This window comes from Bos javanicus, chromosome 19 (genome assembly GCF_032452875.1).
Source record: "Bos javanicus breed banteng chromosome 19, ARS-OSU_banteng_1.0, whole genome shotgun sequence".
Lineage (NCBI taxonomy): Eukaryota > Metazoa > Chordata > Mammalia > Artiodactyla > Bovidae > Bos > Bos javanicus.
In genome coordinates this window covers 58310118-58338089 of record NC_083886.1, presented here as the reverse complement: position 1 = coordinate 58338089, position 27972 = coordinate 58310118, and the positions used below count along the sequence as shown (strand labels likewise).

The following is a 27972-nucleotide window of genomic DNA, read 5'->3' as shown; positions in this document are numbered from 1 at the left end:
ATCATCTTTAGATTCCACATATGAGTGATGTCATATGATATTTGTCTTTCTCTGACTTACTTCACTTAGTATCATCATCTCTAGAGGTCCAGCCACGTTGCTGCAAAGGGCACCATTTCCTTCTATGATCTGCATGGTTTTCTTTCGACACCCTAGCTCCAGCTTCTCAACACAGCTGCAGGAGCTCAGGGCAAACAATGCAGACACTTACTGATGTGGGGCTGAGAGAATCAAAGCGGACCCTGGGGTCTAAGCTAAAGTGACCACTGACCCAGATAAGGAGTCTTCCTCCCTGTATCATGTTTCTGGGATTGAGGTTTCAGGATCCCCTTCATTCTTATTCAAGGCTATAAAAATGAATTCCCGAACGCTTCCCTGAGACCGCGTGTGCGAGTGTGAGTGAGGGAAGGAGTGAGTGTGTGACATCAGAAGATGACTGTCTTAGCCTCTCAGAGCAGGACATGCTCAGCTCAGGTAGGAGAATTTGAAAAAGAACTGTCCCCATTTTGATCATTGATGGCACCCACTCTGCCTTCCTTGGAGCTGGGCAAGCCTGACAGTCCTACCGCAATGGAACCTCCAATTTTTATCGTAAGGATTTTCCCAATATTTCATGGGATGTACTTATATTTTCAAAGTATTTGCTGTTTAGTCAAACTTCAATTATAATTGAGTGTCCTGTGGAGCTTTTTCCAAGACTTTTTTTTTAAATGTATACCACTTTAAAGTTTTATCAGTTTAAATTATTGCGTCTGTTTTTTATATTTCTTGCTTTGTGGGCCACAAGGCATGTGTGATCTTAGCTCCCCAATCAGGGATCCAACCCACACCCCCTACACTGAAAAGTGCAGTCTTAACCACGAGGGAAGCCAGGGGAGCCCCACGTATGCTACAATTTTGTTAAACCTGATAACTCTATCCTCTGGGGTACTCAGGCTGGGGCCCCCACACATGGTCCCTCTGACGTTTCCTTGTGTCAGCAGAGTCTTTGGGAAGTCTGAGGTGGGCCTCCCCAACCTCATTTTGCCTTTGAATACAGTCAATTTCCCACCTGAGCTTTAGGTACATGGAGGCAAAAATCATCAGCTGGATGGCAGGACAGGAGGCTGAAACATTGATCTCTCTCCTACATGCCCCTCACCTCTCAGAGGGTAAGAGAGTGTCTCAAGGTTTGGCCTCTAGCTTTAGAAGAAAACAGTTGACCTTTTCTAAACTAGCTCCCTGAGGCCCTGCCCACTTCCTCCACAATGAACCAACAGGAAGAGCTTAATTCATATCCCAGGACTCTTAGTCTAGGGAATCTTCCTGAGAATGAAGAGTCTTCTCCAAGCCCCACCCTCCACAGCCCACCCTAGCTCATAGCTGCAGATCTGTGCTAACTCCAGGGTCTGACTGATGGATTACTCCACAGTCCCCAAAATGCATGGAGGATCTCCTTGCAGACCCCAAGTGAGAGTCACAGCCAGACTGAATACATTCAAGACAGGGAAGAAAATGGAGATATTAACGGGGCGGGAACTTATGGTGACAAGGAGAGGCTGTGAGGTCGTTCTCATCTTCAGGTGTGCCTAGGAGGTGAGGGATGGTGCTGGTACTAGAATCTCATTTCAAACACACAAAATACATCAGGGCAGGGATGCCAGAGTCTTCTGACCACTTTTTAAGAAAATATTTTCTTTATTTATTTGGCTGCATCACCTCCCCCGCCTCCCCCGCCCCCGGGATCTTCATGAGTCATGCAGAATCTTTCGTTGCACTGCACAGTCGTGGTTCCCCAACCAGGGATTGAACCCACAGCCTCTGCTTTGCAAGCCAGATTCTTACCCACTGGACCACCAGCAAAGTCCCTCTGTCCACTTATACTTTCATATCTTCACATGCAGTTGGCATATTATCATCGTTTTGCACATTTTTCTACTTTCATGGGGTCTAGAATTTCCCAGGTGGCTCAGTGGTCCACCTGCAAATGCGGGAGATGCAGGAGACACGGGATCAACACCTGGGTCGGGAAGATTCCCTGGAGGAGGAAATGGCAACCCACTCCAGTATTCGTGTCTGGGAAATCCCATGGAGAAAGGAGCCTCTCGGGCTACAGTCCATGGGGTCACAAAGAGTCGGACACGATCGAGCACACACACAGAGAATCTCAAGCCCACGATTGGCTGACCCCTGCCCCGCACACAATGCAAAAATAAGTGCATTACGTTGTGTGTGACACAGACTTGAGATCATATATGTCCTCCAAGGAACTGGGCCCAGAAGAAGGCATCCGCTCTTCCATTCCTTCCTGTAGTTTCTCCTGTGTTGGAGGCCTCAGGACGAAGAAGGCCAGAGGCTGTGCAGGGAAGGGCGAAACTAGAGCCAGACTGGAGCATCAGAGCAGCAGGTTTCCAGGGACTAGGGGACTGATTCTTGAAGCGGGGGGCCACGCTGCCTCGAGAACCACAGTCGCCACTGACCACTGTCATTGCCTGAAAAAAATGCCTTTTGCTTCTGTTCGAGGGTCTTTTGCTCGGGGAATGTTGAAGAGCATGGGGGCTGCTGGTGTTCCTGGGGCTTCCCCCCAGAGCTCCTCAGAGGCCTGTTGACCCAGAGGACAGCACCGAGCATGCCCAGGAACAGGGGCACCTTCAGGAAGACCAGGAGCAGGAAGTGGACGCTGCCCAGCAGGGGCCTGTGGAGAACACGGGGACAGGAAGTGAGATGCCTGCCAGGCCCCCTCCTCCCAGCTCTCCCGGGTCCCAGGTTCCAATACCCTACACCAGGGCCAGCCTGGGACCCCAGGGTGACAACAGCCTTCTCCCCCCAGACTCTCCTTCTTCATGTCTCCCTGTTCTGACCCTTGCTGCTCTCCTGGGCAGGAAAGGATTAGTGTCCTCATCAGAAGGAGAAGAGCTTAGAACATAGACACACACAAAGGGGAAACCACGAGATGCACAGCGAGGAAGACGGCCGTCTACACAGCTAAGGAGGGAGCCCTTGGGAGAAAGGAGATACGCTGACACCTTGACCGCAGACTCTGGCCTCCAGAGCTGTGAAAAATGAACGTTGTCTAAGCTGCCTGGCCTGTGTTACTTTGCCATGGCAGCCAAACTAATACAAGAATCATCCCTTATTCTTCACTCTTCACAGAAATTTGTCAAATGAAGTCATTTATCAATTAATCACTTAACTCTGTTTGGAACGTTACTTATGTAATGTAAGTACCTGGAAGGCAGACAGCTGGATATTTGGATAGTCATCATATCCCCTCATATTTCTAAAACAGGGATGGGCAGGCTTCCCTGGTGGTCCAGTGATAAAGAATCCACGGCCAATGCAGGAATCATTAGAAAGCCCGTGCACAGCCATGAAGACCGAGCACATCCCCCCAAAAAATAAAATAAATAAAAAATTTTTTTGAAAAAAGGGATGGGCAGGAGTGGGTACCCACCCAGCGCTTATTTGTTGGATAAATGAATGTATCAGCCATCTCATGAAGATCAAAAGCCCTAATTGTTACTTACAGGTGTCCTTCAGGGGCAACTGGTGCCGTGAACATGTTGGCATTGGTGGTGGGGCGGGTGAAGATCGACCCTGCAGTTGCAAGACACACAGACCAGGTTACACAGCACTCTATCTGTTCACCCACCTGCAGACCGAAAAGTGCCTCTGAGTCTGGGGGATCTGGGTTTGGGAAGCATGGGCCTCCCTATCCTGAGTGTCTGGAGGAGGGCCAAGGGAGGGGCCGACAGCCCAGACTGCTCATATCTCCCTGGCCTCCAGGAGACTCAAAGCCTCAAAGGCAGTGGGGCTGGCACAGGTCCAGGAAGGGTAAAGGGGCCCAGGGTCGCCTCAGGCCAAGGGCAGCTGGAGGACAGTGGAATTCAAATGCTCCAGCTGCTCGTGACAGGGCCACGGCCAGTGCCTCCTCCATCTACTTATCCACGAGGACAGGAGTAGAACGGGGTCTGCCAGGCAGCTGACACAGCCAAAATCTGCAACTTCAAAGGTCAGGGCCAGCCCTGACCTCAGTAAAATCCCGAGGTTCAGGAAGAGCCTGCACTTGGAGGATGTTATTAAGCTCCCGCGATGGGGATAGTTACTCTCAGGAGTGTTGTCAGGATTGACTGAGATGAACCTGCTCTGCTTTGCAAGTATAATGAGCCTCCAGGTTCAGGGTGTATGTGTAGGGGAGCCATTGACTGTGTGCCCACCCCTCTCTGCCAGAGGTGCCCAGTGAGCTGGGTCACCAGGTCCGAGGGTCAACAGAAGCAGAGACCAACAGGCAAAATTGGTCAAACCAAGGTGCCTCCGCTAACATGCCCAGGAGTGTTTGCCTTCTAGAAGGATTGAGGAAGAGAGTGTTCTTCAACTCAGATGTATAAATGGCTCATGATGGGGTTTCATGCACCAGAAATGCAGCCTTCTGACTGTGGAGCCCTGTCCAGACCCCGAAATTAAGCACAGCATCCCTCACTGGGCTGGGACTTCCCCCTGAGATGGGATATGGAACACACGGTGGGCATGGCAGCTCTGAAGTCCCAACCCTGAATTCCAGAAAGAGCAGGAACACCCCCAGGGCAGCAGGGGTCCCAGGAAAGCGCTGGCAGGAATCGGGGTCTCCAGGTCCCATAGAGGAGGGTCCTTTGGCCCACAGGCTGACCCTGGTCCCACCACCTTTATCTCCTTGGGAGCAGACTCGGGCACTGACTGTGCACAGGGAAACAGGGTGTTGGGAAAGCCTGATCCCGGCCTGGAGGCGGCCCTGGAGCCAGGAGAGCGTCAAGGGGAAGCCCGGCCCCTCCCAGCCCAGGTGGTCAGCAGAGGCTCCGTGAGCCCTCAGGACTCCCCCACCCCTGGGACATTCCCTCTGAGGGACAGTTGGGTCCTTGGACAGAGCAGGCCCTGAAGAGACACGTCCACACACACACATACTCTTACCTGGGCCAATGGTCACTTCTACTGGGTTCCCCAGGTCAGTTCCAGTTCTCTCAATCCCACACCAGTAAGTGTCTGAATCGTCCAGCCTGAGCTCCTCCATGGTCACGGTGAACGAGCAGTCTTTCTGGTTGTCCCTGATGGACACTCGGCCCTTCTTCACCTCCTTCTCTGATCCAGTGGTTTTAATAACGAAGGGACAGTTTTCCCAGGCAGCCTCCCGGCACCACCACTTCACGTAGCGCTCATACCCAGGTTCGTATCGACACCGCACAGTCAGTGAGCCCCGCTCCACACCTCTCACTGCTCTGGGACCCGAGATGGCAGATGAGCCTGGAAACACAAATCCACGTACCTGTTACCTCCCGTCCTGGGGGCAGGGCCACAGCCTCCTGCACTGTGAATAATTCAACCAGACCCAAGGGCCTCCTGAGCGGAGTAACAGTCAAGGAAGGGATACACCGTCCACAAGATGGACCTTTTGCCCTTCAAAATCCTAGTCAAAGCCACGAGGAAAATCCCATAAAAGCACAACTGCGGATCTCGAAGAAACACAAACACTGACACAGAGCAAGAGCAACTTCCTGAGATCATCCCACTTCACCTGTCTGCGGCCAGTGAGTCTTTCCATTCCAGCCACGTCCATTTGCAGCCATCCCTGTGTTATTCTGCTCTGATGGGGAGGAAAGACCCCGAGGACCCATTTCCACAGAAGATGACTCTGCACTGATGACCTCAGGAGGTCCAGCTGAAACACCCCCTTAACACGTCTGCGGGGAGGCTGTTCCCACTGGCTACGATGTAGTAAAGCGGTAAACTGGGTATGGTGTAGTGAATGTGCTGCAGGGGCCTCCTCGAAGCTGACCAAGGCAGTGGTTGCTACTGGGGTTCCATTTGCTGTGGACTCCATACAGGACACGTCCCATTATGTTCACTGAACTGTAAATTCCACTCCCAAATTCCTGGGGGAAGTGCTTTTGTAGGACAAAAGCAAGGACAGGTTAGGTATGAAACAGAGCAACACCTATGTATGTCTTCAGGTGTCTTGTAAGGTTTTTGTTAAATCTAATGGAAATGATTCTATCAAGAGATCAACACTGAGTAAACCAGAAAAAAAAACTACTCTCTGCTCTGCAACCACCTGCTCTAGGTCATCGATCACTTGCTCATTATTTTCAGTCTAGGTCTGTCTAATCAAAGGTATGGTTTTCCCACTAGTCATGTATGGATGTGAGAGATGACCTATAAAGAAAGCTCAGTGATGAACAATTGATACTTTTGAACTGTGTTGTTGAAGAAGACTCTTGAGAGTCCCTTGGACTGCAAGGAGATCCAACCAGTCCATCCTAAAGGAGATCAGTCCTGGGTGTTCATCGGAAGGACTGATGCTGAAGCTGAAACTCCAATACTTTGGCCACCTGATGTGAGGAACTGACTCATTGGAAAAGACCCTGATGCTGGAAAAGATGCTGGGAGGACAATGGGATGACAGAGGATGAGATGGTTGGATGGCATCACCAACTCAATGGACATGAGTTTGAGTAAACTCCAGGAGTTGGTGATGGACAGGGAGGCCTGCCGTGCTGCAGTCCATGGGGTCACAAAGAATCAGACGTGACTGAGTGACTGAACTGAACTGAACTGAAACTTTCGTAAAGGCACTCAGAGCACTGGAAATCACTTAAATCAAATCTCCATTAAAAATTATTTAAATTTACTGAAGTCAACGCAAACCCGGAGCCCCCCAGTGGCTCAGGGGTAAAGAATCCGTCTGCAATTCAGGAGCCACAGGAAACAAGTTCCATCCCTGGGTCAAGAACATCCCCTGGAGGAGGGCTTGGAAACCCACTCCAGTATTCTTGCCTGGAGAATTCAATGGACAGAGGAGTCTGGCAGACTACAATCCATGGAGTCACAAAGAGTCGGACACGATTTAGCAACTTAGCATGCATGCATGCAAATGTAAACCCACTCACAGAAACTCTGACCACTTCTTTAGAGTCAATAAACATTCAGCGTGATTGTTCAGTATGAGTTTGGGATGGAACTAGAAGCATGCGCAACATGATCTAACAACTTCAAACAACACGTTTTTTTAAATCACGTAGAGAACATTTACAAAAATTGACCATTAAAGAGACCTGCTGCAAAATAAGGAAATGGCAATCCACTACAGTGTTCTTGCCTGGAGAATCCCAGAGATGGGGGAGCCTCATGGGCTGCTGTCTATGGGGTCACACAGAGTCGGACACGACTGAAGTGACTTAGCAGCAGCAGCTGCAAAATAGTCTATGAGAAGCCCACGCACCGCACCTAGAGAAAGATCCTGAGCACCCCGATGACCCAGTGCAGCCAGAAATAAAGCTTTAAAAAGCTCTTCAGGAGTGGATTCCTTCATCACCCCCTGCAGCTGCACCCCCGTTTTCATTCATTCATCTGTGTGTCTAGAATGGCCAAGGTTGAAAAACACTGTCCTACGGGGGGGACACTTGGGTTTGGTTTGGTTTCTTGTTTGCCAGCACCTAACATAGAAGCTGTGAGGTGTTAACAGTAAACATGATATTTGATTAACAAATCAGTGTCTGGATGAACGAATGGACCCTGCCATATTCCCCCAGGACAGACCCTCAGGATCTCCTGCCTCAGTCACTCCAGGGTCGGAAGCCCCACCCCACTCACCTGGGATGACAAGAAGAAACAGAGCCGGGAGCAGACACGTGGTCCTGCCTCCCATCCTCGGAGCTAACGAGCTCTCGGTCCCTCCAAGGACCGGCGCCAAGGTCAGAAGTGGACACGCCAGATGTCCCTCAAGCCTCGAGAGATGTTTCCTGAATCTCCTTTGCACTTGTCTCTGGTTCACTTCCCACGGTCAGCACCTACTTCTGCATTTTACAGATTAGGAGAAAAGGCTGTCACTCATTGAGAGGATGAATTGCAGCACGTGATGAGAGCTGTGTCCAGACCTCTGTGCCTCTGGGGAGAACAAGTGGTCCGGGTCCGGGCGGGTTGCCCACGAGGAGCCGAGACATCGCTGCTGGGGGGAGGGGGCAGAGCTGGTGGTGGGTGAATAGAGAGGACCCCAGAGCAGGGGTTGGACACAGGAATGGACTCAACTGGGTCTGCACTTGGGGAGAAGGCGGAGCTCGGGGCTCAGGTCCAGCCTCACTGCAGACACAGTCCCACCCTTCCCTCTCTGCAGGCAGCACCCCCACCTGCATCTCAGACCACCTTCCTGCCCTGAGCCTGACCCCTGCCCCTCCCTGGGCTTGGCTCCCTTTGAGGTCCTGAGTCTGTGCAGAGCAGAGGCCACCCTGGGGCAGGATCAGAAAGGAGAAGCCCCTTTTCCTTTCACCCATTTTGCCCAGAGGCTTCCTCTCCCACGTCTGCACGTGCCCCCCGGCTCCTGGCTGCTGGTCACCGCCCTGCACAGGCACTGCTTATTCTTCTGTCTCCTGTGTGACCCTCCCCACTGCCCCCAGGGGCTCCCTGTGTCCCCTGCTCCCTCTCCCCCTCCTCTCTGGACTGATTCTTTGTCTCTCCTATTCTCTGTCATATTTTAGGAGGCGAGTTTCTCTGAGCCTCTGACCCCTTCTTTCTCACTCTGTCCTGGCCAGTTCCGCTTATTTCATTTAATGTGTGGTTTTGTGGCTTCTGTGCTGCTAAGAGCTACCCAGAGGTGAACAGGGCCCAGCTCCCCAGGCTTGGCAAGTGTGCTGAGTGCCCCATGCTGTATGTGTGTGTGTGTGTGTGTGTGTGTGTGTAAGCCCCAGATCGAAAGACTCCTCCTCAGTCACCATGAGATTCCACCACCAGGATCTGTGCCTTGAGATCCACTCCCAGGTACGCCCTCTGGTCATGACGAAAGGAGCTCATTTTCTTATCTGCAGCAGGGGAGCCACTGTCTTCTAACGGGTGTTCGGACCTCTTCTGCCCACGCTGAGGGTTCAAGCACCTGGGCAGGTGGTGAAGAGCTTAAGTGCACTGGTCTCAGGGACTCAGTTTCCCTCCAGGAAATGTGTGTCCTGAATCACTGGTTGTGGCTGAGGATTTAACCCTGGCTGAAATCCCACTTCTCTTAAAAGTAGGTCCCGGTCATTTCTCCAAAGAAGACATCCCAATGTTCTATGTAGGCACATGAGAAGATGCTCAGCATCACCAATAAGTAGAGAATATCGCACCAATAAGGTGCGATATCACCTCACACTGGTCAGAATGGCCATCATTAGAAAGTCTAGATTTACCCAACGCTGGCGAGAGGGTGGAGAAAAGGGAACCGTCCTACCCTGTTAGTGAGAATATAAGTTGGTGCAGTGACTATGGAAATTGTGTGGAGGTTCCTCAGAAAACTAAAAATAGAATTATGATATAATCCAGCATTCCCACACCTGGGAATATACATGGACAAATCTCTAGTTCAAAAAGATGCGTGTACCCCAATGTTCATAGCAGCGCTGTTCACAACAGCTGAGACATAGAAATAAGCTAAATGTCCATGAACAGATCATGGATGAGAGAAAGGTGATGTGTATATATGTACACATATATACACACACTGGAATACTGCTGCTGCTACTGCTGCTAAGTCACTTCAGTCGTGTCTGACTCTGTGCGACCCCATAGACGGCAGCCCACCAGGCTCCCCTGTCCCTGGGATTCTCCAGGCAAGAACACTGGAGTGGGTTGCCATTTCCTTCTCCAATGCATGAAAGTGAAAAGTGAAAGTGAAGTCGCTCAGTCGTGTCCGACTCTTAGCAACCCTATGGACTGCAGCCTACCAGGCTCCTCCATCTATGGGATTTTCCAAGCAAGAGTAATGGAGTGGGGAGCCATTGCCTTCTCCACACTGGAATATTACTAAGCCATAAGATTAGATCTCAATTACAGGAGAAAAACTATTTAAAATTCCAACATATGGAGGCTGAACAACACGCTGCTGAATAACCAACAAATCACAGAAGAAATCAAAAAAGATATCAAAATATTTCATAGTAACGAATGAAAATGAAAACACAACAACCCAAAATCTGTCAGACACTGTAAAAGCAGTGCTAAGGGGAAGGTTCATAGCAATACAGGCATACTTCAAGAAACAAGAAAAAAGTCAAGCAAATAACCTAACTCTACACATAAAGCAACTAGAAAAGGAAGAAATGAAGAACCCCAGGGTTAGCAGAAGGAAAGAAATCTTTAAAATTAGGGTAGAAATAAATGCAAAAGAAACAAAAGAGACCATAGCAAAAATCAACAAAGCAAAAAAAGCTGGTTCTTTGAGACGATAAATAAAATTGACAAACCATTAGCCAAACTCATCAGGAAAAAAAGGGAGAAGAATCAAATCAATAAAATTAGAAATGAAAATGGAGAGATCACAACAGACAACACAGAAATACAAAGGATCATAAGAGACTTCTATCAGCAATTATATGCCAATAAAATGGACAATTTGGAAGAAATGGACAAACTCTTAGAAAAGTACAACTATCCAAAACTGAACCAGGAAGAAATGGAAAATCTTAACAGATCCATCACAAGCACGGAAATTGAAACTGTAATCAGAAATCTTCCAGCAAACAAAAGCCCAGGTCCAGACAGCTTCACAGCTGAATTCTACCAAAATTTTAGAGAATAGCTAACACCTATCCTACTCAAACTCTTCCAGAAAATTGCAGAGGAAGGTAAACTTCCAAACTCATTCTATGAGGCCACCATCACCCTAATACCAAAACCAGACAAAGATGCCACAAAAAAAGAAAACTACAGGCCAATATCACTGATGAACATAGATGCAAAAATCCTTAACAAAATTCTAGCAATCAGAATTCAACAACACATTAAAAAGATCATACATCATGACCAAGTGGGCTTTATCCCAGGGATGCAAGGATTCTTCAATATCTGCAAATCAATCAGTGTAATACACCACATTAACAAATTGAAAAATAAAAGCCATATGATTATCTCAATAGATGCAGAGAAAGCCTTTGACAAAATTCAACATCCATTTATGATAAAAACCCTGCAGAAAGCAGGAATGGAAGGAACATACCTCAACATAATAAAAGCTATATATGACAAACCCACAGCAAACATTATCCTCAATGGTGAAAAATTGAAAGCATTTCCCCTAAAGTCAGGAACAAGACAAAGGTGCCCACTCTTACCACTACTATTCAACATAGTTTTGGAAGTTTTGGCCACAGCAATCAGAGCAGAAAAAGAAGTAAAAGGAATCCAAATTGGAAGAGAAAAAGTAAAACTCTCACTGTTTGCAGATGACATTATCCTCTACATAGAAAATCCTAAAGACTCTACCAGGAAATTACTAGAGCTAATCAATGAATATAGTAAAGTTGAAGGATATAAAAACAACACACAGAAATCCCTTGCATTCCTATACACTAATAATGAGAAAATAGAAAGAGAAATTAAGGAAACAATTCCATTCATCATTGCAACAAAAAGAATAAAATACTTAGGAATATATCTACCTAAAGAAACAAAAGACCTATATATAGAAAACTATAAAACACTGGTGAAAGAGATCAAAGAGGACACTAATAGATGGAGAAATATACCATGTTCATGGATCAGAAGAATCAATATAGTGAAAATGAGTATACTACCCAAAGCAATCTATAGATTCAATGCAATCCCTATTAAGCTACCAATGGTATTTTTCACAGAGCTAGAACAAATAATTTCACAATTTGTATGAAAATACAAAAAATCTTGAATAGCCAAAGCAATCTTGAGAAAGAAGAATGGAACTGGAGGAATTAACCTGCCTGACTTCAAGCTCTACTACAAAGCCACAGTCATCAAGACAGTATGGTACTGGCACAAAGACAGAAATATAAATCAATGGAACAAAATAGAAAGCCCAGAAATAAGTCCACGCATCTATGGACACCTTATCTTTGACAAAGGAGGCAAGAATATATAATGGAGAAAAGAAAATCTCTTTAATAAGTGGTGCTGGGAAAACTGGTCAACCACTTGTTAAAGACTGAAACTAGAACACTTTCTAACACCATACACAAAAATAAACTCAAAATGGATTAAAGATCTAAACATAAGACCAGAAACTATAAAACTCCTAGAGGAGAACATAGGCAAAACACTCTCCGACATAAATCACAGCAGGATCCTCTATGACCCACCTCCCAGAATATTGGAAATAAAATAAAAAATAAACAAATGGGACCTAATTAAAATTAAAAGCTTCTGCACAACAAAGGAAACTATAAGCAAGGTGAAAAGACAGCCTTCAGAATGGGAGAAAATAATAGCAAATGAAGCAACTGACAAAGAATTAATCTCAAAAATATACAAGCAACTCCTGCAGCTCAATTCCAGAAAAATAAACGACCCAATCAAAAATGGGCCAAAGAACTAAACAGATATTTCTACAAAGAAGACAAACAGATGGCTAACAAACACATGAAAAGATGCTCAACATCACTCATTATCAGAGAAATGCAAATCAAAACCACTATGAGGTACCATTTCATGCCAGTCAGAATGGCTGCTATCCAAAAGTCTACAAGCAATAAATGCTGGAGAGGGTGTGGAGAAAAGGGAACTCTCTTACACTGTTGATGGGAATGCAAACTAGTACAGCCACTATGGAGAACAGTGTGGAGATTCCTTAAAAAACTGGAAATAGAACCGCCATACAACCCAGCAATCCCACTGCTGGGCATACACACCGAAGAAACCAGAATTGAAAGAGACACATGTACCCCAATGTTCATCACAGCACTGTTTATAATAGCCAGGACATGGAAGCAACCTAGATGTCCATCAGCAGACGAATGGATAAAGAAAGCTGTGGTACATATACACAATGGAGTATTGCTCAGCCATTAAAAAGAATACATTTGAATCAGTTCTAATGAGGTGGATGAAACTGGAGCCCTTATACAGAGTGAAGTAAGCCAGAAAGAAAAAACACCAATACAGTATAATAACACATATATATGGAATTTAGAAAGATGGTAATGATAACCCTGTATGTGAGACAGCATAAGAGACACAGATGTATAGAACAGTCTTTTGGACTCTGTGGGAGAGGGAGAGGGTGGGATGATTTGAGAGAATGCATTGAAACATGTATATTATCACATGTGAAAAAAAAAACGAATAATGCCATTTTCTGGTGAAGGAAATGGCAACCTACTCTAGTATTCTTGCCTGGAGAGTCCTATGGACTGAAGAACCTGGTGGGGTACAGTCCATGGGGCCACAAGAGTCAGACACAACTGAGCAACTAACACAATGCCATTTTCATCAACATGCGTGTAACTAGAGATTACCCTACTAAGTGCAGTAACTCAGAAAGTCAAAGATGAACACAATATGATATCACTTATATGTGGAATCTCAAATATGGCATAAATGAACATATCCACCATACAGAAACAGACTCACAGATGTAGAGAACTGACTTATTGTTGCCAAGGAGGAGGGAGGGAAGGAAAAGGCTTGGAGTTTGGGATTAGCAGATGTAAGCTGTTACATGTGGATGGACAAGCAGCAAGATTCTAGTGTATACCACGGGAGACTGTCTGCAATACCTGTGATAAATCACAATGGAAACGAATATTTTTAAAAAGAACGTTTCTATACGTATAGCTGAGTCACTCTGCTGTACAGGAGAGGTTGGTACAACATTGTCAATCAACTATACTTCAATTAGATAAATAAAATGAAAAGACCCATTATAAAAATTGGGTCCTGACCTGACCTATACATGATTGTTTCTTCCAATAAAGAAAACAAGAAAGTGAAGTTGCTCAGTCGTGTCCGACTCTTTGCGACCCCGTGGACTGTATCCCACCAGGCTCCTCCATCCATGGGATTCTCTAGGCAAGAGTACTGGAGTGGATTGCCATTTCCTTCTCCAGGGGATCTTCCCAACCCAGGGATCGAACCCAGGTCTCCTGCATTGCAGGCAGATGCTTTGCTAAGAAGAAGGTATATAGATGTTCACCAAAGGCATGTGCCACAATGTCAGGGCAACACTCCTCATAACAGTCAAAACTTTACACAACTCAGACACCCTCCACCAGAAAGGATTGGGACTTCCCTGGTGGCTCAGTGGGTAAGAATCCACCCACCCATCCAGGGGACAAGAGTTTGACCCCTGATCCGGGAAGGTTCCTCGTGCTGTCATAATCAGCCATCACGCAGTCACAATCATTCAGAGGCTATCACGATGCCTCCCTTCCTCTGGAGTCCCCAGATCTCCCTATCTGATGCTCCCTTCCTGGGAGCCCAAGGAGGTGATCAGTCTCCTCTTCTACCCGTTGGGGTAGGTTCCTGCCTGGGGACCGGTCCCAGAGCCTTGCCTTATCCTGTGACCAGGATAAACCAGCCTATTAACAGCTAGTGTTGCCCACTACAGTCTGTCTATAAAAACTCTGTAATCCCTTTGTTCGGGGCTCAGGGCTTGGACTGTTAACTCTTCTGGGCCCGCCGGCATAATAAACCTGATTCTCCAACTCTCCAAGTGTGGTGCTTGGTCTCTCGAGTACTGGTTCAGCAAGCAAACCTGTGTGCCAGAGCTACTGAAGCCTAGGGCCTGAGACCTGCAGCTGCCAAAGGTCCTTCCCCTGGAGATCCCAGCTCCTGGAGGCCCCGCTCCTGGAGCCCCCGCTCCTAGTGAAAAGGAAAAGTTAAAATTTTACATCACCTCCTTCTCCTTCTGCCTCTGTAACTCAGCTTGCCTCTTGCAAAATCTAGACCACATAGGTCATGTTGTCTCAGAAAGTGGGGACTTGCAATACTAGGAACTGAAGTTTATCTCACTCACCCTTGTCCAGCTGTTTGCAATCGCCCAGCCCCTGCAAACCTGCTTCATCATGCCTGTCCAGGCCAGGCATCCCCCTCCCCATCTTGACCGCTGTTCCTGCACATGCAAAACCCCTTAGTTTAAAACAGCCTATTAACAGCTAGTGTTGCCACTACAGTCTATTAAAACTCTGTAATCCCTTTGTTCGGGGCTCAGAGCTTGGACTGTCAATTCCTCTGGGCCCGCCAGCATAATAAACCTGATTCTCCAACTCTCCAGGTGTGGTGCTTGGTTTCTGGAGTACTGGTTTCTGCAACATTTCTGGAGGCCCCAGCAAGATTCCAACCACGCCGGTCCCTTGAGCCGCCAGACTGCGGGCTCTGCCATGCTGGAGTGAAGGAACCCGAAGATGAGTGAGGAGGCATGCCACCTGACAGTATTCCAGGTTCTCTTTTGGACCAGTGTTCCAGCACTCTGGACAGCCGAGCCCCAACTGGACTCATTGGAGTGACAGACCAACTCACCAGGAATGGTCACAGGATAAGGCAAGGCTCCGGGACCGGTCCCCAGGCAGGAACTTACCCCAACAGGTAGAAGAGGAGACTGATCACCTCCTTGGGCTCCCCAGAAAGGAGCATCAGATGGGGAGAACTGGGGACTCCGGAGGAAGGGAGGCATCGTGATAGCCTCTGAATGATTGTTAGTGCGTGATTGCTGATTATGACCAACCTATCTTGAGAAACCTATATGCAGGTCAGGAAGCAACAGTTAGAACTGGACATGGAACAACAGACTCGTTCCAAATAGGAAAAGGAGTACGTCAAGCCTGTATATTGTCACCCTACTTATTTAACTTATGTGCAGAGTACATCGTGAGAAACGCTGGGCTGGAAGACGCACAAGCTGGAATCAAGATTGCCGGGAGAAATATCAATAACCTCAGATACGCAGATGACACCACCCTTATGGCAAAAAGTGAAGAGGAACTAAAAAGCCAGTTGGCTTAAAGCTCAACATTCAGAAAACTAAGATCATGGCACCTGGTCCCATCACTTAATGGCAAATAGATGGGGAAACAGTGGAAACAGTGTCAGACTTTATTTTGGGGGGCTCCAAAATCACTGCAGATGGTGACTGCAGCCATTAAATTAAAAGATGCTTACTCCTTGGAAGGAAAGTTATGACCAACCTAGATGGCATATTGAAAAGCAGAGACATTACTTTGCCAACAAAGGTCCATCTAGTCAAGGTTAGGGTTTTTCCAGTGGTCATGTATGGATGTGAGAGTTGGACTGCAAAGAAGGCTGAGCGCCAAAAAAATTGATGTTTTTGAACTGTGGTGTTGGAGAAGACTCTTGAGCGTCCCTTGGACTTCAAGGAGATCCAACCAGTCCATCCCAAAGGAGATCAGTTCTGGGTGTTCATTGGAAGGACTGATGCTGAAGCTGGAACTCCAGTACTTTGGCCACCTCATGCGAAGAGTTGACTCACTGGAAAAGACCCTGATGCTGGGAGGGACTGGGGGCAGGAGGAGAAGTGGACGACAGAGGATGAGATGGCTGGATGGCATCACCAACTCAATGGACATGAGTTTGAGTAAACTCCGGGAGTTGGTGATGAACAGGGAAGCCTGGTGTGCTGTGATTCATGGGATCACAAAGAGTCAGACACACTGAGCAACTGAACTGAAACAGCATATTAAAAAGCAGAGACATTAGTTTGTCAACAAAGGTCCATCTAGTCAAGGCTATGGTTTTTCCAGTAGTCATGTATGGGTGTGAGAGTTGGACTATAAAGAAAGCTTACCACAGAAGAATTGATGCTTTTGAACCGTGGTGTTGGAGAAGACTCTTGAGAGTCCCTTGGACTGCAAGGAGATCCAACCAGTCTATTCTACAGGAGATCAGTCCTGGGTGTTCATTGGAAGGACTGATGTTGAAGCTGAAACTCCAATACTTTGGCCACCTGATGCGAAGAGCTGACTCATTTGAAAAGACCCTGATGCTGGGAAAGATTGAGGGCAAGAAGATAAGGGGACGACAGAGGATGAGATGGTTAGATGGCATCACCAACTCAAAAGACATGAGTTTGAGTAAACTCCGGGAGTTGGTGATGGACAGGGAGGCCTGGCATGCTGCAGTTCATGGGGTCACAAACAGTCGGACATGACTGAGCGACTGAACTGAACTGATTGCTGATTGAACAGAGTGAGATAAATTTTTCTTTTTGGAAACTACAAAACCAATTCTTTTTGCACATACAATTAAAAACAACTAGCTTGTTAAAAAGAACTGCTCAGGGAAAAGCTTGAAGTTAACCCTTTCCATGTCCTTGAAATACAGCCAGCTTTGCCTGAGACCTCAGCCTTGGGCAAATTAGAATGTCAAGCAAAGAAAAAAAGGGGGTTGAAGAGATATTTTAAATCTCAAACAGAAAACTATAAGATCTCTTCTGTCAGTCTGTCTGTCTGGATTTATGTATGTCTCAATATATGTCTTTTTTCTGATAATATTGTTGAAGTTGTAAATGAATTCTAATTTAATTGGCCTAAAGAAAAGTAATGGAGAAGGCAATGGCACCCCACTCCAGTACTCTTGCCTGGAAAATCCCATGGATGGAGGAGCCTGGAAGGCTGCAGTCCATGGGGTCGCTGAGGGTCGGACACGACTGAGCTACTTCACTTTCACTTTTCACTTTCATGCATTGGAGAAGGAAATGGCAACCCACTCCAGTGTTCTTGCCTGGAGAATCCCTGCTGTCTATGGGGTCGCACAGAATCGGACACAACTGAAGTGACTTAGCAGCAAAGAAAAGTAAGCACTTAAAATCAAACATTCTAAATACAAGAAAAATTAACCTCAATAAATTTCAGATTCAAGTGAAATATTCAATAGTAAATGTCTAGTATCAATGTTTGTTTGCTAATCTAATAAGAAAGTAGGGTATGTGTTTTTAATAAAGAAGATATAAAAAAATAAAATTGCATTTTATAAAGGGAAAGAAAGTATGTCTGACTTACAGACCTACAGACTGTTACAGAAAGTGATTAAAGGTTTGTGGAAGGTGGACCATGAAAAAGTTTTGTGCATGGTTAAGACTAAGTTGAAAATAAATTTAATTAAGTTTACCTAAATAAGTTTAAAGTAAGCTGGTGCAAAAACTTAAATTCAGCCTTTCTCTCTGTTAAGAGGACATACTTTCTTCAGATATTGAACTGCTTTTAATAATAGATTTAAGTTTTTTTTTAACCTCTTAATTGATCTGTTCTATATTTACCTTTAAAATCTTTTGTTAACTTTGGCTAAGTGAATAACTATTATTTCGCAGTAACTTATGTGATCCTATCTGACTGAGTGTTATAAACCCTTTTAATATTTATCAACAAAACTTTCTAAATAACTTGACTTCTAGCTAACTTTGGGTTGCTTCAGAGGGCCCCTGAGACATCCCAAAGAGCTATTAAGCTACCTGGGTTCACTGGACATGTTAAATGACATGGGAAGTACCATTAAAGAGGTAAAAAATCTTTTCAGGTTATACTGTATGGTTGATGTTGCTAATATAGATATTCTAAAATTATGTGAAATTCATATAGATCTGATATGCCCTGATAAAATATGGTCAATTATAATTCTAGTTATCACACTAAAGTGTTATGACCAGGTTTCTTTGTCAATTGCAATAGAGTCAGATTTTAAACATGCCTTCTATGGTTTTATTCTCATGCCTTTAGAAGAATACTGCTAGTTCTTCAAGATTTATGTAAAAGACTTTCTACGATTAAACAGATAAACAAGTTTTGTTATTAACAGTAAGTTGGTATCAGGCTGGAATTTGGTCTTTTCTCTGTTTAGAGAACAAAGTTCTCTTAAAATGCAGTTTTCAATAATAGATTATGAATTTCTTTGCCTTTAAATGATTTATATTTGTTTTTAAAATCTTTTTGTTACTTTGGTAAAGTAAATAAACCTTATTTAAGATTATGCTACATGTAGACAAAGCTCATTCTGCTTCTACAAAAAAACCCTCACGGTTAGACTTTTGCTATCTTCATGTCCTTAAAACATGGCAATAGTCTGCTCTTAAATCAGGAAATTAAAAATGGATAAACAACAGCTGAAAATCAAAGAGCCAGGACTATGGGAAATCTAAGACGGCCGCTTGGCTTTTCCCGGCTCCCTGACAGACTGCATTTTTATTTGATGGGTTAAAGCCTTCCCTGGCTACAGTGTTAAGGCCCTCACAGTGAGTTCTCAAATAAATAAATATGTTTCACTAAATATTAAGTTCTAGTTTTGTTAATTAAGGTCTGTGCTTACTAAGACTCACTTCTGAGATAGTTCCTTGTTATGTTATATTGCTAAAAGTTTTAATTAAGTTATTAAAAAGGACATTCTAAGATTGTTCTAAAGCTTATCTCAATAACCAGTCTTTGGATAAAGGTCAGATGCTCCATGATGTACAACCAGATTAACACTTGGTTATAATCATTTAACTGAGTCAGATGACCTGGGGTATACCGGGCTGTACCCAATGAAAGTTCTTGACTTAAATTCTTGTTTGTGACCTTACTCATAACTGGTAGCTATATTATTTTCTATGTAGCTTGCTTCAGAAGATTATTTCTTACGTTACCAAATGTGTGACTGAGCCTGTGATAAAATGCTGATATGCAGTTCCATATGAGATCAACAATTGTAATAACGTAACTCTAGGTATGGGAAGGCAATGGCACCCTACTCCAGTACTCTTGCCTGGAAAATCCCGTGGACAGAGGAGCCTGGTAGGCTGCAGTCCATGGGGTCGCTGAGTCAGACGTGACTGAGCGACTTCACTTTCACTTTTCACTTTCATGCATTGGAGGAGGAAATGGCAACCCACTCCAGTGTTCTTGCCTGGAGAATCCCAGGGATGGGGGAGCCTGGTGGGCTGCCGTCTATGGGGTCGCACAGAGTCGGACACGACTGAAGCAACGCAGCAGCAGCAGCAGATATGGGAAGAAGCAACAAGAGGAAATATTTTCCTGGACCAAGAGGCTAGTAAGACAGGAATGGTCCAGAGACTTTTGCTCCTTACAAGGCCTGGTCTAGTGACTGTCAATGGAATCTTTGTTAGACCTGGGAATGAGCCTTCCCAGCACCGCGGGACACAATGACCGTGAAATGCCCCCAAAACATGGTCAAATATGGCTATGAAGGGGCCCTGCTGACTGGAAGCTGGCCCATGCCAGCTGCCTCTACACAGATTAAATCATGATCACTATAAGATGCTGACCTTCAACACCTTCCTTGAAAGGAGTGCAGGGTGGAGACAAAAAATAAGGCACTCTGTTCTGGGAAAACCCAGAAAAACAGGTCTTCAGATAGTTAGATGTTTTCGGGTAAAGATTTTTATGAGTCCAAATTCTTGCATCTTCTCATATCTAGAGAAGCACTAATGTCACGAACCAATGTCTGGACCTGGTAATCCTAGCTAGCACCTCAGCAGCTTTCCTACTTCTATTAATCTTTGGACCGTATATCTCTAACTTTCTTGCCAAGTTTGTTTCTCCAAGTAGTAGTATGACAAGAATATCCCCCAGCTAATGCCCAGACGATGCTAGAACAAGCTGCCTTATTCTGTGGACTCTCATCGCCCTCCGTAAATGCACCCTGAGGTCCTCAGGCTATTCTCTCTTTGAGATCTTATACGGGAGACCATCAACAGTGATAGGAAAAAAAAAAAGCTCAAGGGAGACCACCAACTAGCTGACCTGGAGATGTCCCGACACCTCCAGGCCCTGGGAAAGTCTTCTGCCATGTCGCCCGAGAAACCTGATAAAGGACAGGCATTCCACTGGGCAACTGGGTTCACCCCTATCAGCCAGGAGATGAGTTACAGGTGTCATCCCTTGGATCCACCCCACCAGACTCAAGAAGGCAGTGGCTTTCTGTAATGAAGACACCTGGAAAGCAGTTCGGGACACCAAACACCCACTCAAGGTCTGGTTCCAAAAACAACGACCCTCACCCACGAAGGAAGCTGAGCCCTGCTCTAGTCACTCTGGGAGCTGACTAGTCAACGCACAGCAGAAGCTTGAGGGTTCTTCAGCCTTGCTTCAGCCACAATCCGGCGGCTGGCTGGTCAAAGCAAGGTGGAAGCTGGAGATCCGGCTATCAAAATATCAATGGATTTTCACTGTCAACCCTGGACTCTCTCCCTGATTGCTGTTATTTCTGTGCTCTTCGCCACAGGACTAGCTTCAGTTGCACCCCAGGACTGGGATTTGGGTCAGAAGCTGTCTTTCGCTGTCTGTTATATCACTTCTGATGCTTTTGAACTGTGGTGTTGGAGAGTCCCTTGGACTGCAAGGAGATCCAACCAGTCCATCCTAAAGGAGATCAGTCCTGGGTGTTCATTGGAAGGACTGATGCTGAAGCTGAAACTCCAATACTTTGGCCACCTGATGCGAAGAGCTGACTCATTTGAAAAGACCCTGATGCTAGGAAAGATTGACGGCAAGAGGAGAAGGGGACGACAGAGGATGAGATGGTTGGATGGTATCACCGACTCGACGGACATGGGTTTGGGTGGACTCCGGGAGTTGGTGATGGACAGGGAGGCCTGGCGTGCTGCAGTTCATGGGGTCATAAAGAGTCGGACACGACTGAGCAACCGAACTGAATTGAACTATCTCACTGTAGCGGGAAGCCTCGTTCTTATTAAAAGTCTCTTATGATTGATTCTCCCTACTAACTACACTGCTGCATAGGATAGCTGACCCCCCCCTTAACGATAGGCTCAGCTGCTATAGCTGTGACAACCCAAATATGGGGAGGAACTTTTTGCCAGTGTTCAGTTATCTGTTACATGCAGGTTGCTTTGCAGCCTTTTGGGGTCCCTTGCCGTAACAAATGGTGCCGCCCCCATCGAGGCCTTTTCTTTCTTTGTGGGACAGATGCTTACTTATGTCTACCTGTCAATTAGATGGGTATCTTCACCTTAGCTTTCCTCACTCCCCAGATGAATATTGTCCCTAACAACCAGACTCTCACAGTACCTCTGGCAGCACATACATGGTCAAAAAGAGCGATCCAGTTTATGCCCCTACTAGTTGGTCTGGGAATCACAGCTGGGATAGGTATGGGAATAGGAGGAATTGCTTCATCAACCACCTTCTGCCACACCCTATCCAAAGACTTCACTGACGACACTGAGAGAGTGGCCAAATCTTGAGTGGCCTTACAGGACCAACTTGACTCCCTGGCTGAGGTGGTTTTGCAGAATAGGAGAGGGCTAGACCTAGCGACAGCTGAAAAGGGAGGACTCTGCCTCTTCTTGAATGAAAAATGCTGCTTTTATGTAAACCAATCAGGAATAGTCGGGGACATGGCCCAACAGCTAAGGGAAAAAATCATAAACTGGAGAGAAAAACTAGCTAATTCCTGGGGTAATTGGAGCAATATCTGGAGGTGGGCATCGTGGCTTCTCCCTTTAACAGGTCCTCTCATCATGCTCTTTGCAGGGCTCTTGTTTGGCTCTTGTATTCTCAATGCTATTACCCAGTTCGTAGCCTCTTGGGTTGAATCCATAAAGTTACAAATGGTAAAAGCTCAGTATAGCCCCCTAAACGATGGGGAGCTCTGAATGTCCTACCGAAACATGAGATGATGCTTTCTACAATGAGAGACAGAAGCATCAAGGGGGAGAATGAAGAGGAAAAGTTAAAATTTTACATCACCTCCTTTTCCTTCTGCATCTGTAACTCAGTTTGCCCCTTGCAAAATCTAGATCGAGTAGGTAATGTAGTCTCAGAAAGTGGGGACTTGCAATACTAGGAACTGGAGTTTATCTCACTCACCCTTGTCCTGCTCTTTGCAATCGCCCAGCCCCTGCAAACCTGCTTAATCATGCCTGTCTGGGTCAGACATCCTCCTCCCGATCTTGACCACTGTTCCCGCATGCGCAAAACCCCTTAGTTTAAACCAGCTTATTAACATCTAGAGTTGCCCACTACAGTCTGTCTAGAAATCTCTGTAATCCCTTTGTTGGGGTCTCAGAGCTTGGAGTGTTAACTCCTCTGGGCCCGCCGGCATAATAAACCTGATTCTCCAGCTCTCCAAGTGTGGTGCTTGGTCTCTCGAGTACTGGTTTCCGCAATGCTAGAGCCCCCGCTCCGCAACAAGAGAAGCCACCACAGTGAGAAGCCTGCCCCCATAACCAGAGAGTGCCCCTGCTCACCGCCACTAGAGAAAGCCTGAGTGCAGCACTGAAGACCCAGCCAAGCCAAAAAATAAATAGGTAAATCTTTTTAAAAAATAGAAGAAGAAGCATGGGGGCGACTGGGCAGGAAAGCCAGGGTGTGTTTCTCCTCAGGCTCCCTCTGTCTGGTCCTGGAGGCTGACCCAAGCCAACAGGGAAGACAAAAGCCTCAGCTTTCCAACCACAGGACCAGGAAGCAGGGGGAAGGGGTCATGGAGTTGAAAAGAGGAAGCAGCTCCAGAAAGGGACCCTGGGCAGTCAGCTCACCCTCCAAGCTCTACGAGCTGGCGGGACCCTCAGACAGTACCCCAGACTGAGAACTGGGGAAAGGTCACCCCTGTGTCACGGACTAGCCGCTGGGTGGCGCACAAGGGCCAGGTCCGAAAGCACCGCAAAGCCTCTGAAAGCTGAACTCCATTGGAACAGCAGTCCTGGGAAGCCTTCAGCAGTGAAGCTCTTGACAGCCTGACATTGAAGAAGCAGAATCCACAGTTGAAGACCCTGGAGGAAAGTGATGGAATTGTGCTGTATGTTTGTGGTGGTGTTTGCAAGAAATGATGCCTGCGTAAAAAATTCATCAAAGTATACATCACAAAAGAGTGAGTCTTACTCTGTGCAAAACTTGAAAAATAATAAAAAAGAAAACAGTTTTCAACTTGGCACTTTCAATGTACACAGCTTATTTTATTGCAATTATAGCTCAATAAGGGGCTTCCCAGGTGACTAGATGGTAAGAATCGCATGTCAGTGCAGGACATGCAGTCCCCATCTCTGGGTCAGGAAAACCCCCTGGAGAAAGAAATGGCAACCCACTCCAGTATTCTGTACATGGGACTCTCCAGGCAAGAATACTTAACACCTAGTCACCTGAGATGGCCACCCACTCCAGTATTCCTGCCTGGAGAATCCCATGGACAGAGGAGCCTCGCGGGCTACAGTCCATGGGGTCACAAAGAGTCGGGCATGAGTTAGTGACTGAACAGTAGCACACCTCAATAAAACCATTGAGAACTGAAGGGAGGGAGACAGGGAGCTGGTGTTCCCTGCGGGTCCTGCCCACCCCCATCCTTCATGAGTTCTTGGCTGCAGGCAGAAGCATCTGGGCTCACTGGACTCCCTTCACCACCCCTGCCTCCTCCCAGGAGAACCCTCAGTCCTGGGACATAAACGCACACAGAAGCGGCTCAGCCTCTTCCTCCTCAGGGCTCCCTTCCCAGAACCGGCTCACCACCCCTCTCCTGCTCCTGCAGACTTGCCACTGCACCTCCAAGCCCCCCTCCCCTGCAAGGCCCTCGGAGGGTACAGGAGGCAGGAAGAAGACTCGGGGGGGCTATGTCTTTGGAAGGCTAATCCGGAGGGAGAAGCCTTAGCTGCAAAAAGATCAGTCTGAGGACTGGAGTCACAAGGACTTTCAAGGAATTTCATTCTGAGCATATCTGAACACCGAATGGGGCAGGTAACTCTGCAAAAGTGCATTGGCTTTGAAAGCCAAAAGCAGAGTTGAGATGGGGGCGGAGATGTGCGTGTGACGGCCTTGTGCGTGGAGGGGACGCTGGAGAGAGCGCTGGGGATGCTGCTCAGAGACGAGGGCAACAAGGACAGAGTCCAGGAGACGCCAGGGTGAGGGGCATGAGAGCGAGAAGAGGGACTTGGCCAAGTGAGAGGAGACTTCCCTTGTGGTTCAGCGGTTAAGAACCTGCCTCCCAGTGCAGGAGACACGGGTTTGATCCCCGACCCGGGAAGATCCCACGTGCTGCGGAGCAGCTAAGCCCATGCACCTCAACTACTGGGCCTGAGCCCTGAGCGCTACATTCTTCCTCATCACAGACCACCATCACTCCATCACTCGTCACCCCAGCTCTGCAGCGCTCTCCTCCCAGCCCCGCCACACACATCATGCTGTTCAACTGGCCACCTCCTCAGACCCTCACACACACACTTGCAGGGAGATCTTGGGCAACTGGGATGCTCTGTGTCTCCCCAGCCACGGAGGACATGTAATCACACCCATCACACACTCTAAAGGACAGCAATTCATGAAATTGGGAAATAAGAGCAGAGAAACATAAGGGAAGTAAATGAGAGAAACTAAAAACTAATGATTTGGACACATAGGGGGCGGTTTGCCTGCGGGCTCAGGTCAAGTCTCTGGAGAGCAGCTGGCATTGATGATCCACAGGGCGGGGACCCAGGGGCAGGACATGTGGCTGCTCCCAGTCCTCCAGATGACAGGGGCTGGGCTTCAGGAACTGGGACCTGCCAGGCTGGGCTGGGACACAGAGAGGGTCTGTGCTGGGGTAAAGAGCAGGGCCTATCCATTCATCCATGCACTTATTTTTTTAAAGAAAGGTTAATATGTTTGTGTTCTCTGACAAGTTCTAAGGTAGGTGTTGGGGGAAAAAATGAAAATGAATAACATGAAGATCTGTTTTCTAGGGTACCGTTTCTCAATGCCGGCAGATAGATGGGTAAGAAGACAGAAGCGTGGGTGGACAGATAGGTAGATAGACAGAGGCATACGTGCATGCGTGTGTGCTTGAATGTGTACATCTCTGAGCTTTATTTTTTAATATTTATTTATTAATCTGGCTGCATCGGGTCTTAGCTGCAGCACAAAGGCTCTTCACTGCATCATCAGGATCTTTCTCGCGGCACAGGGGCTCCAGGGCACGCAGGCTCTGTAGTTGTGGCTCACGGGCTTAGTTGTCCCTCTGCATGTGAGATCTTAGTCCCCACCAGGGATCAAACTCTCATCCCCTGCATTGACAGGCGGATTCTTAACCACTGGACCACCAGGGAAGTCCTGAGGTGCTTTTAAAGAGCACAGATGCTCAGACTCGAGTAGTCAAGGTAAGGCTCAGCATCTGGGTCATTTCAAAGCCTCCACCGCTGGTCTGGACTTGGAGCCAGAGCTGAGAACCCTTCCTCTAAAAAGAGCTCTGAGGGCGGGGAGGAAGACAGGCAGCAAAACCAGGGCGGGGCAGGGTCTCGGGGTGTCCCTCAACCCCACACGTCAGCTGCCTGAGTTTCTGCTCCGGACGAGCCAAAGACCAGCCAATGGTCCAGAGGGGTGAGTGTGACAGACAAGACAGAATGAAGACGCCTGGCAGCCCCTGGAAGAGACCCAGTCAACTTCGGAACCAGAGAACCCTCAGAAGGGATGCTATCTGAGCCAAGCCTGGGGGGATGGGTGTTAGGGTCTGACTCCTTCAATCAGAGAAGAGAGAACGTTCCAGGTATGGGAAACAGCTTGTGCAGAGATGTGGAGACACAAAAGAGCAGTGTTTAGTGTGGGGGGGTGTGTGTGTGTCTCGTTCATCAGAGAGTGTGTGTGGGTGTCGTGTGTCGGGGAGGCAGAGCTCCAGGAACTCAGCAGGATGACCTCCCCAGCTCTGGGCTTCGGGACTGAGCCTGTGGACTGCGGGCTGGAGGGGAAGGCGGTGTTGCCTGAGAGCGAAGGGTGGGAGAGTTTCTGAAACAAGGGTGTGGCTAGTGGTCTGTGGGATGAGGAGTCTGCAGATGCTTCTGTATTTGGGCAATTAGGACCCCAGAGCGGAGCTTGACGAGAGGTGACAGCAAAGGTAACACTGCAGGGGAGGAGGAAACAGGCAGGACGTGGGATCTGAGCACCACGGGGGCAGAGGGCAGAGGCTCCTGGTCAGTCCCTGAGGAAGGTGCCGAAGCCTGGAGCAGCGCCCAGGCCCACCCTGGGCTGCAGGAAGGAGGAGATGCGAGTTGGGTTCCTGTTTTCCAGGCTGCTTCTGCATCCATGGTGTTGGTGAGCAGCCCCAAAGGCGGTCTGGTGACCATCGAGTGTCACTATGACCCTGGGTGGGAGATCTACGTGAAGTGGGGGTGCCATGGAGAGAACTGGGGCTCCTGCCAGATCCTCGTGAAGACCACCGGCTCAGAGAAACCAGTGTGGAAGGGCCAAGTGTCCATCCGGGACGATCATAGGGGGCGCATGCCCACCATGACCGTGGAAGGGCTCAGGAGAGGTGACACCGACCCTACTGGTGCGCGATCCAGAGAACCGGGCCTGACCTGGGGCACCAAGTCTACTCGGCCGTCCACCCAGGTAGGAACTACCCTCCTGTCCTCCGAGGCCCTGGTACTGACCCGTGTAGGGTGCAGAGCTCTTCCTCTGTCTGCCTGAGGGGCTGGGGGGAGCCTTGAAACTCACCTGAGACTACATGTGTGCCCGTGGTGGTTTCGCGTGCCCGTGTGTGCACACACGTGCATGGAAGGGGTGTGTAGATTTTCTGGAAAGGCTGAAAGAAAGTGTGAACCTGGCATCTCTGCATGTCTCCATCTGTTGTCATCAGGGGGAGGAGACTCAGACAGGCTTGTCCCGGGAAGGCAGGGGCTCTTTACCAGGTCATCAAGCAACGTGTCCACCCTCAGAGTAGCCCCAGCCTAATCGGGGGCCTTGTCATTGTGCAGAGAGGGGTGGGGGCCAGAAAGCCATAATCCTGGGTGTCTCAGCTGAACAAGTGAGCCCCACCCCTCCTTCTCTGGCAACACGAGGGCGGGGAGGATGAGGGACTCTGAACGAGGACAAGGAAAGGCAGGACCCACCGTAACCTAGGAGCCTCCACCGGCCTCCTCTAGCTGCCTCCAATCCCTGGAGGAGATTCTCAACTCAGCCGTACGTGTCCCAGAGGCACGAGGGTCTCCTTCAAACAGAGGCCTGGAAAGACAGTCAGACTCAGCTCCCACCCTGAGCTCCTCCTCTAGAACCTTCACACCAAGGTCTTATCTCCACTTCCGCACCAGGGTAACCCTTCCACAGCATCCACATAGACACACAGATACCAGGTAGGTAATATCTCTGTTATTCTTTTTTTTTAATGGCCAGTTTCTTTTTTTATATATATTTATTTATTTGGCTGTGCCAGGTCTTTGACTGTGTGGATCACAACAAACTCTGGGAAATTCTTAAAGAGATGGGAACACCTGACCACCTGGCCTGCCTCCTAAGAAATCTACATGCAGGTCAGGAAGCAACAGTTAGAACT

General features: G+C 47.6%; 2 protein-coding genes across 2 annotated transcripts; one reads left to right on the top strand and one right to left on the bottom strand.

Moving 5' to 3' along the window:
• Positions 1-1721: 1721 nt before the first annotated feature.
• On the bottom strand, positions 1722-7798 carry LOC133232911 (CMRF35-like molecule 5). The gene is made up of 4 exons (XM_061392914.1): positions 7600-7798; positions 4924-5253; positions 3507-3576; positions 1722-2674 (listed from the first exon to the last, which is right to left on the bottom strand). The coding sequence occupies exons 1-4, from the start codon at positions 7652-7654 to the stop codon at positions 2398-2400; spliced, it is 732 nt and encodes a 243-aa protein (XP_061248898.1). The 5' UTR covers positions 7655-7798; the 3' UTR covers positions 1722-2397.
• An 18925-nt stretch (positions 7799-26723) lies between these two features.
• On the top strand, positions 26724-27110 carry LOC133231500 (CMRF35-like molecule 5). Its single transcript, XM_061389891.1, has one exon. The coding sequence runs from the start codon at positions 26724-26726 to the stop codon at positions 27108-27110; it is 387 nt and encodes a 128-aa protein (XP_061245875.1).
• Positions 27111-27972: the final 862 nt, after the last annotated feature.

Coding starts and splice junctions, on each gene's coding strand:
- LOC133232911 (XM_061392914.1), bottom strand. CDS start 7,654: ATGGGAGGCAGGACCACGTGTCTGCTCCCGGCTCTGTTTCTTCTTGTC. Junction 5,254..7,599: donor GTTTCTTCTTGTCATCCCAG/GTGAGTGGGGTG, acceptor TTGTGTTTCCAG/GCTCATCTGCCATCTCGGGT. Junction 3,577..4,923: donor AGAAGTGACCATTGGCCCAG/GTAAGAGTATGT, acceptor TTGCAACTGCAG/GGTCGATCTTCACCCGCCCC.
- LOC133231500 (XM_061389891.1), top strand. CDS start 26,724: ATGGTGTTGGTGAGCAGCCCCAAAGGCGGTCTGGTGACCATCGAGTGT.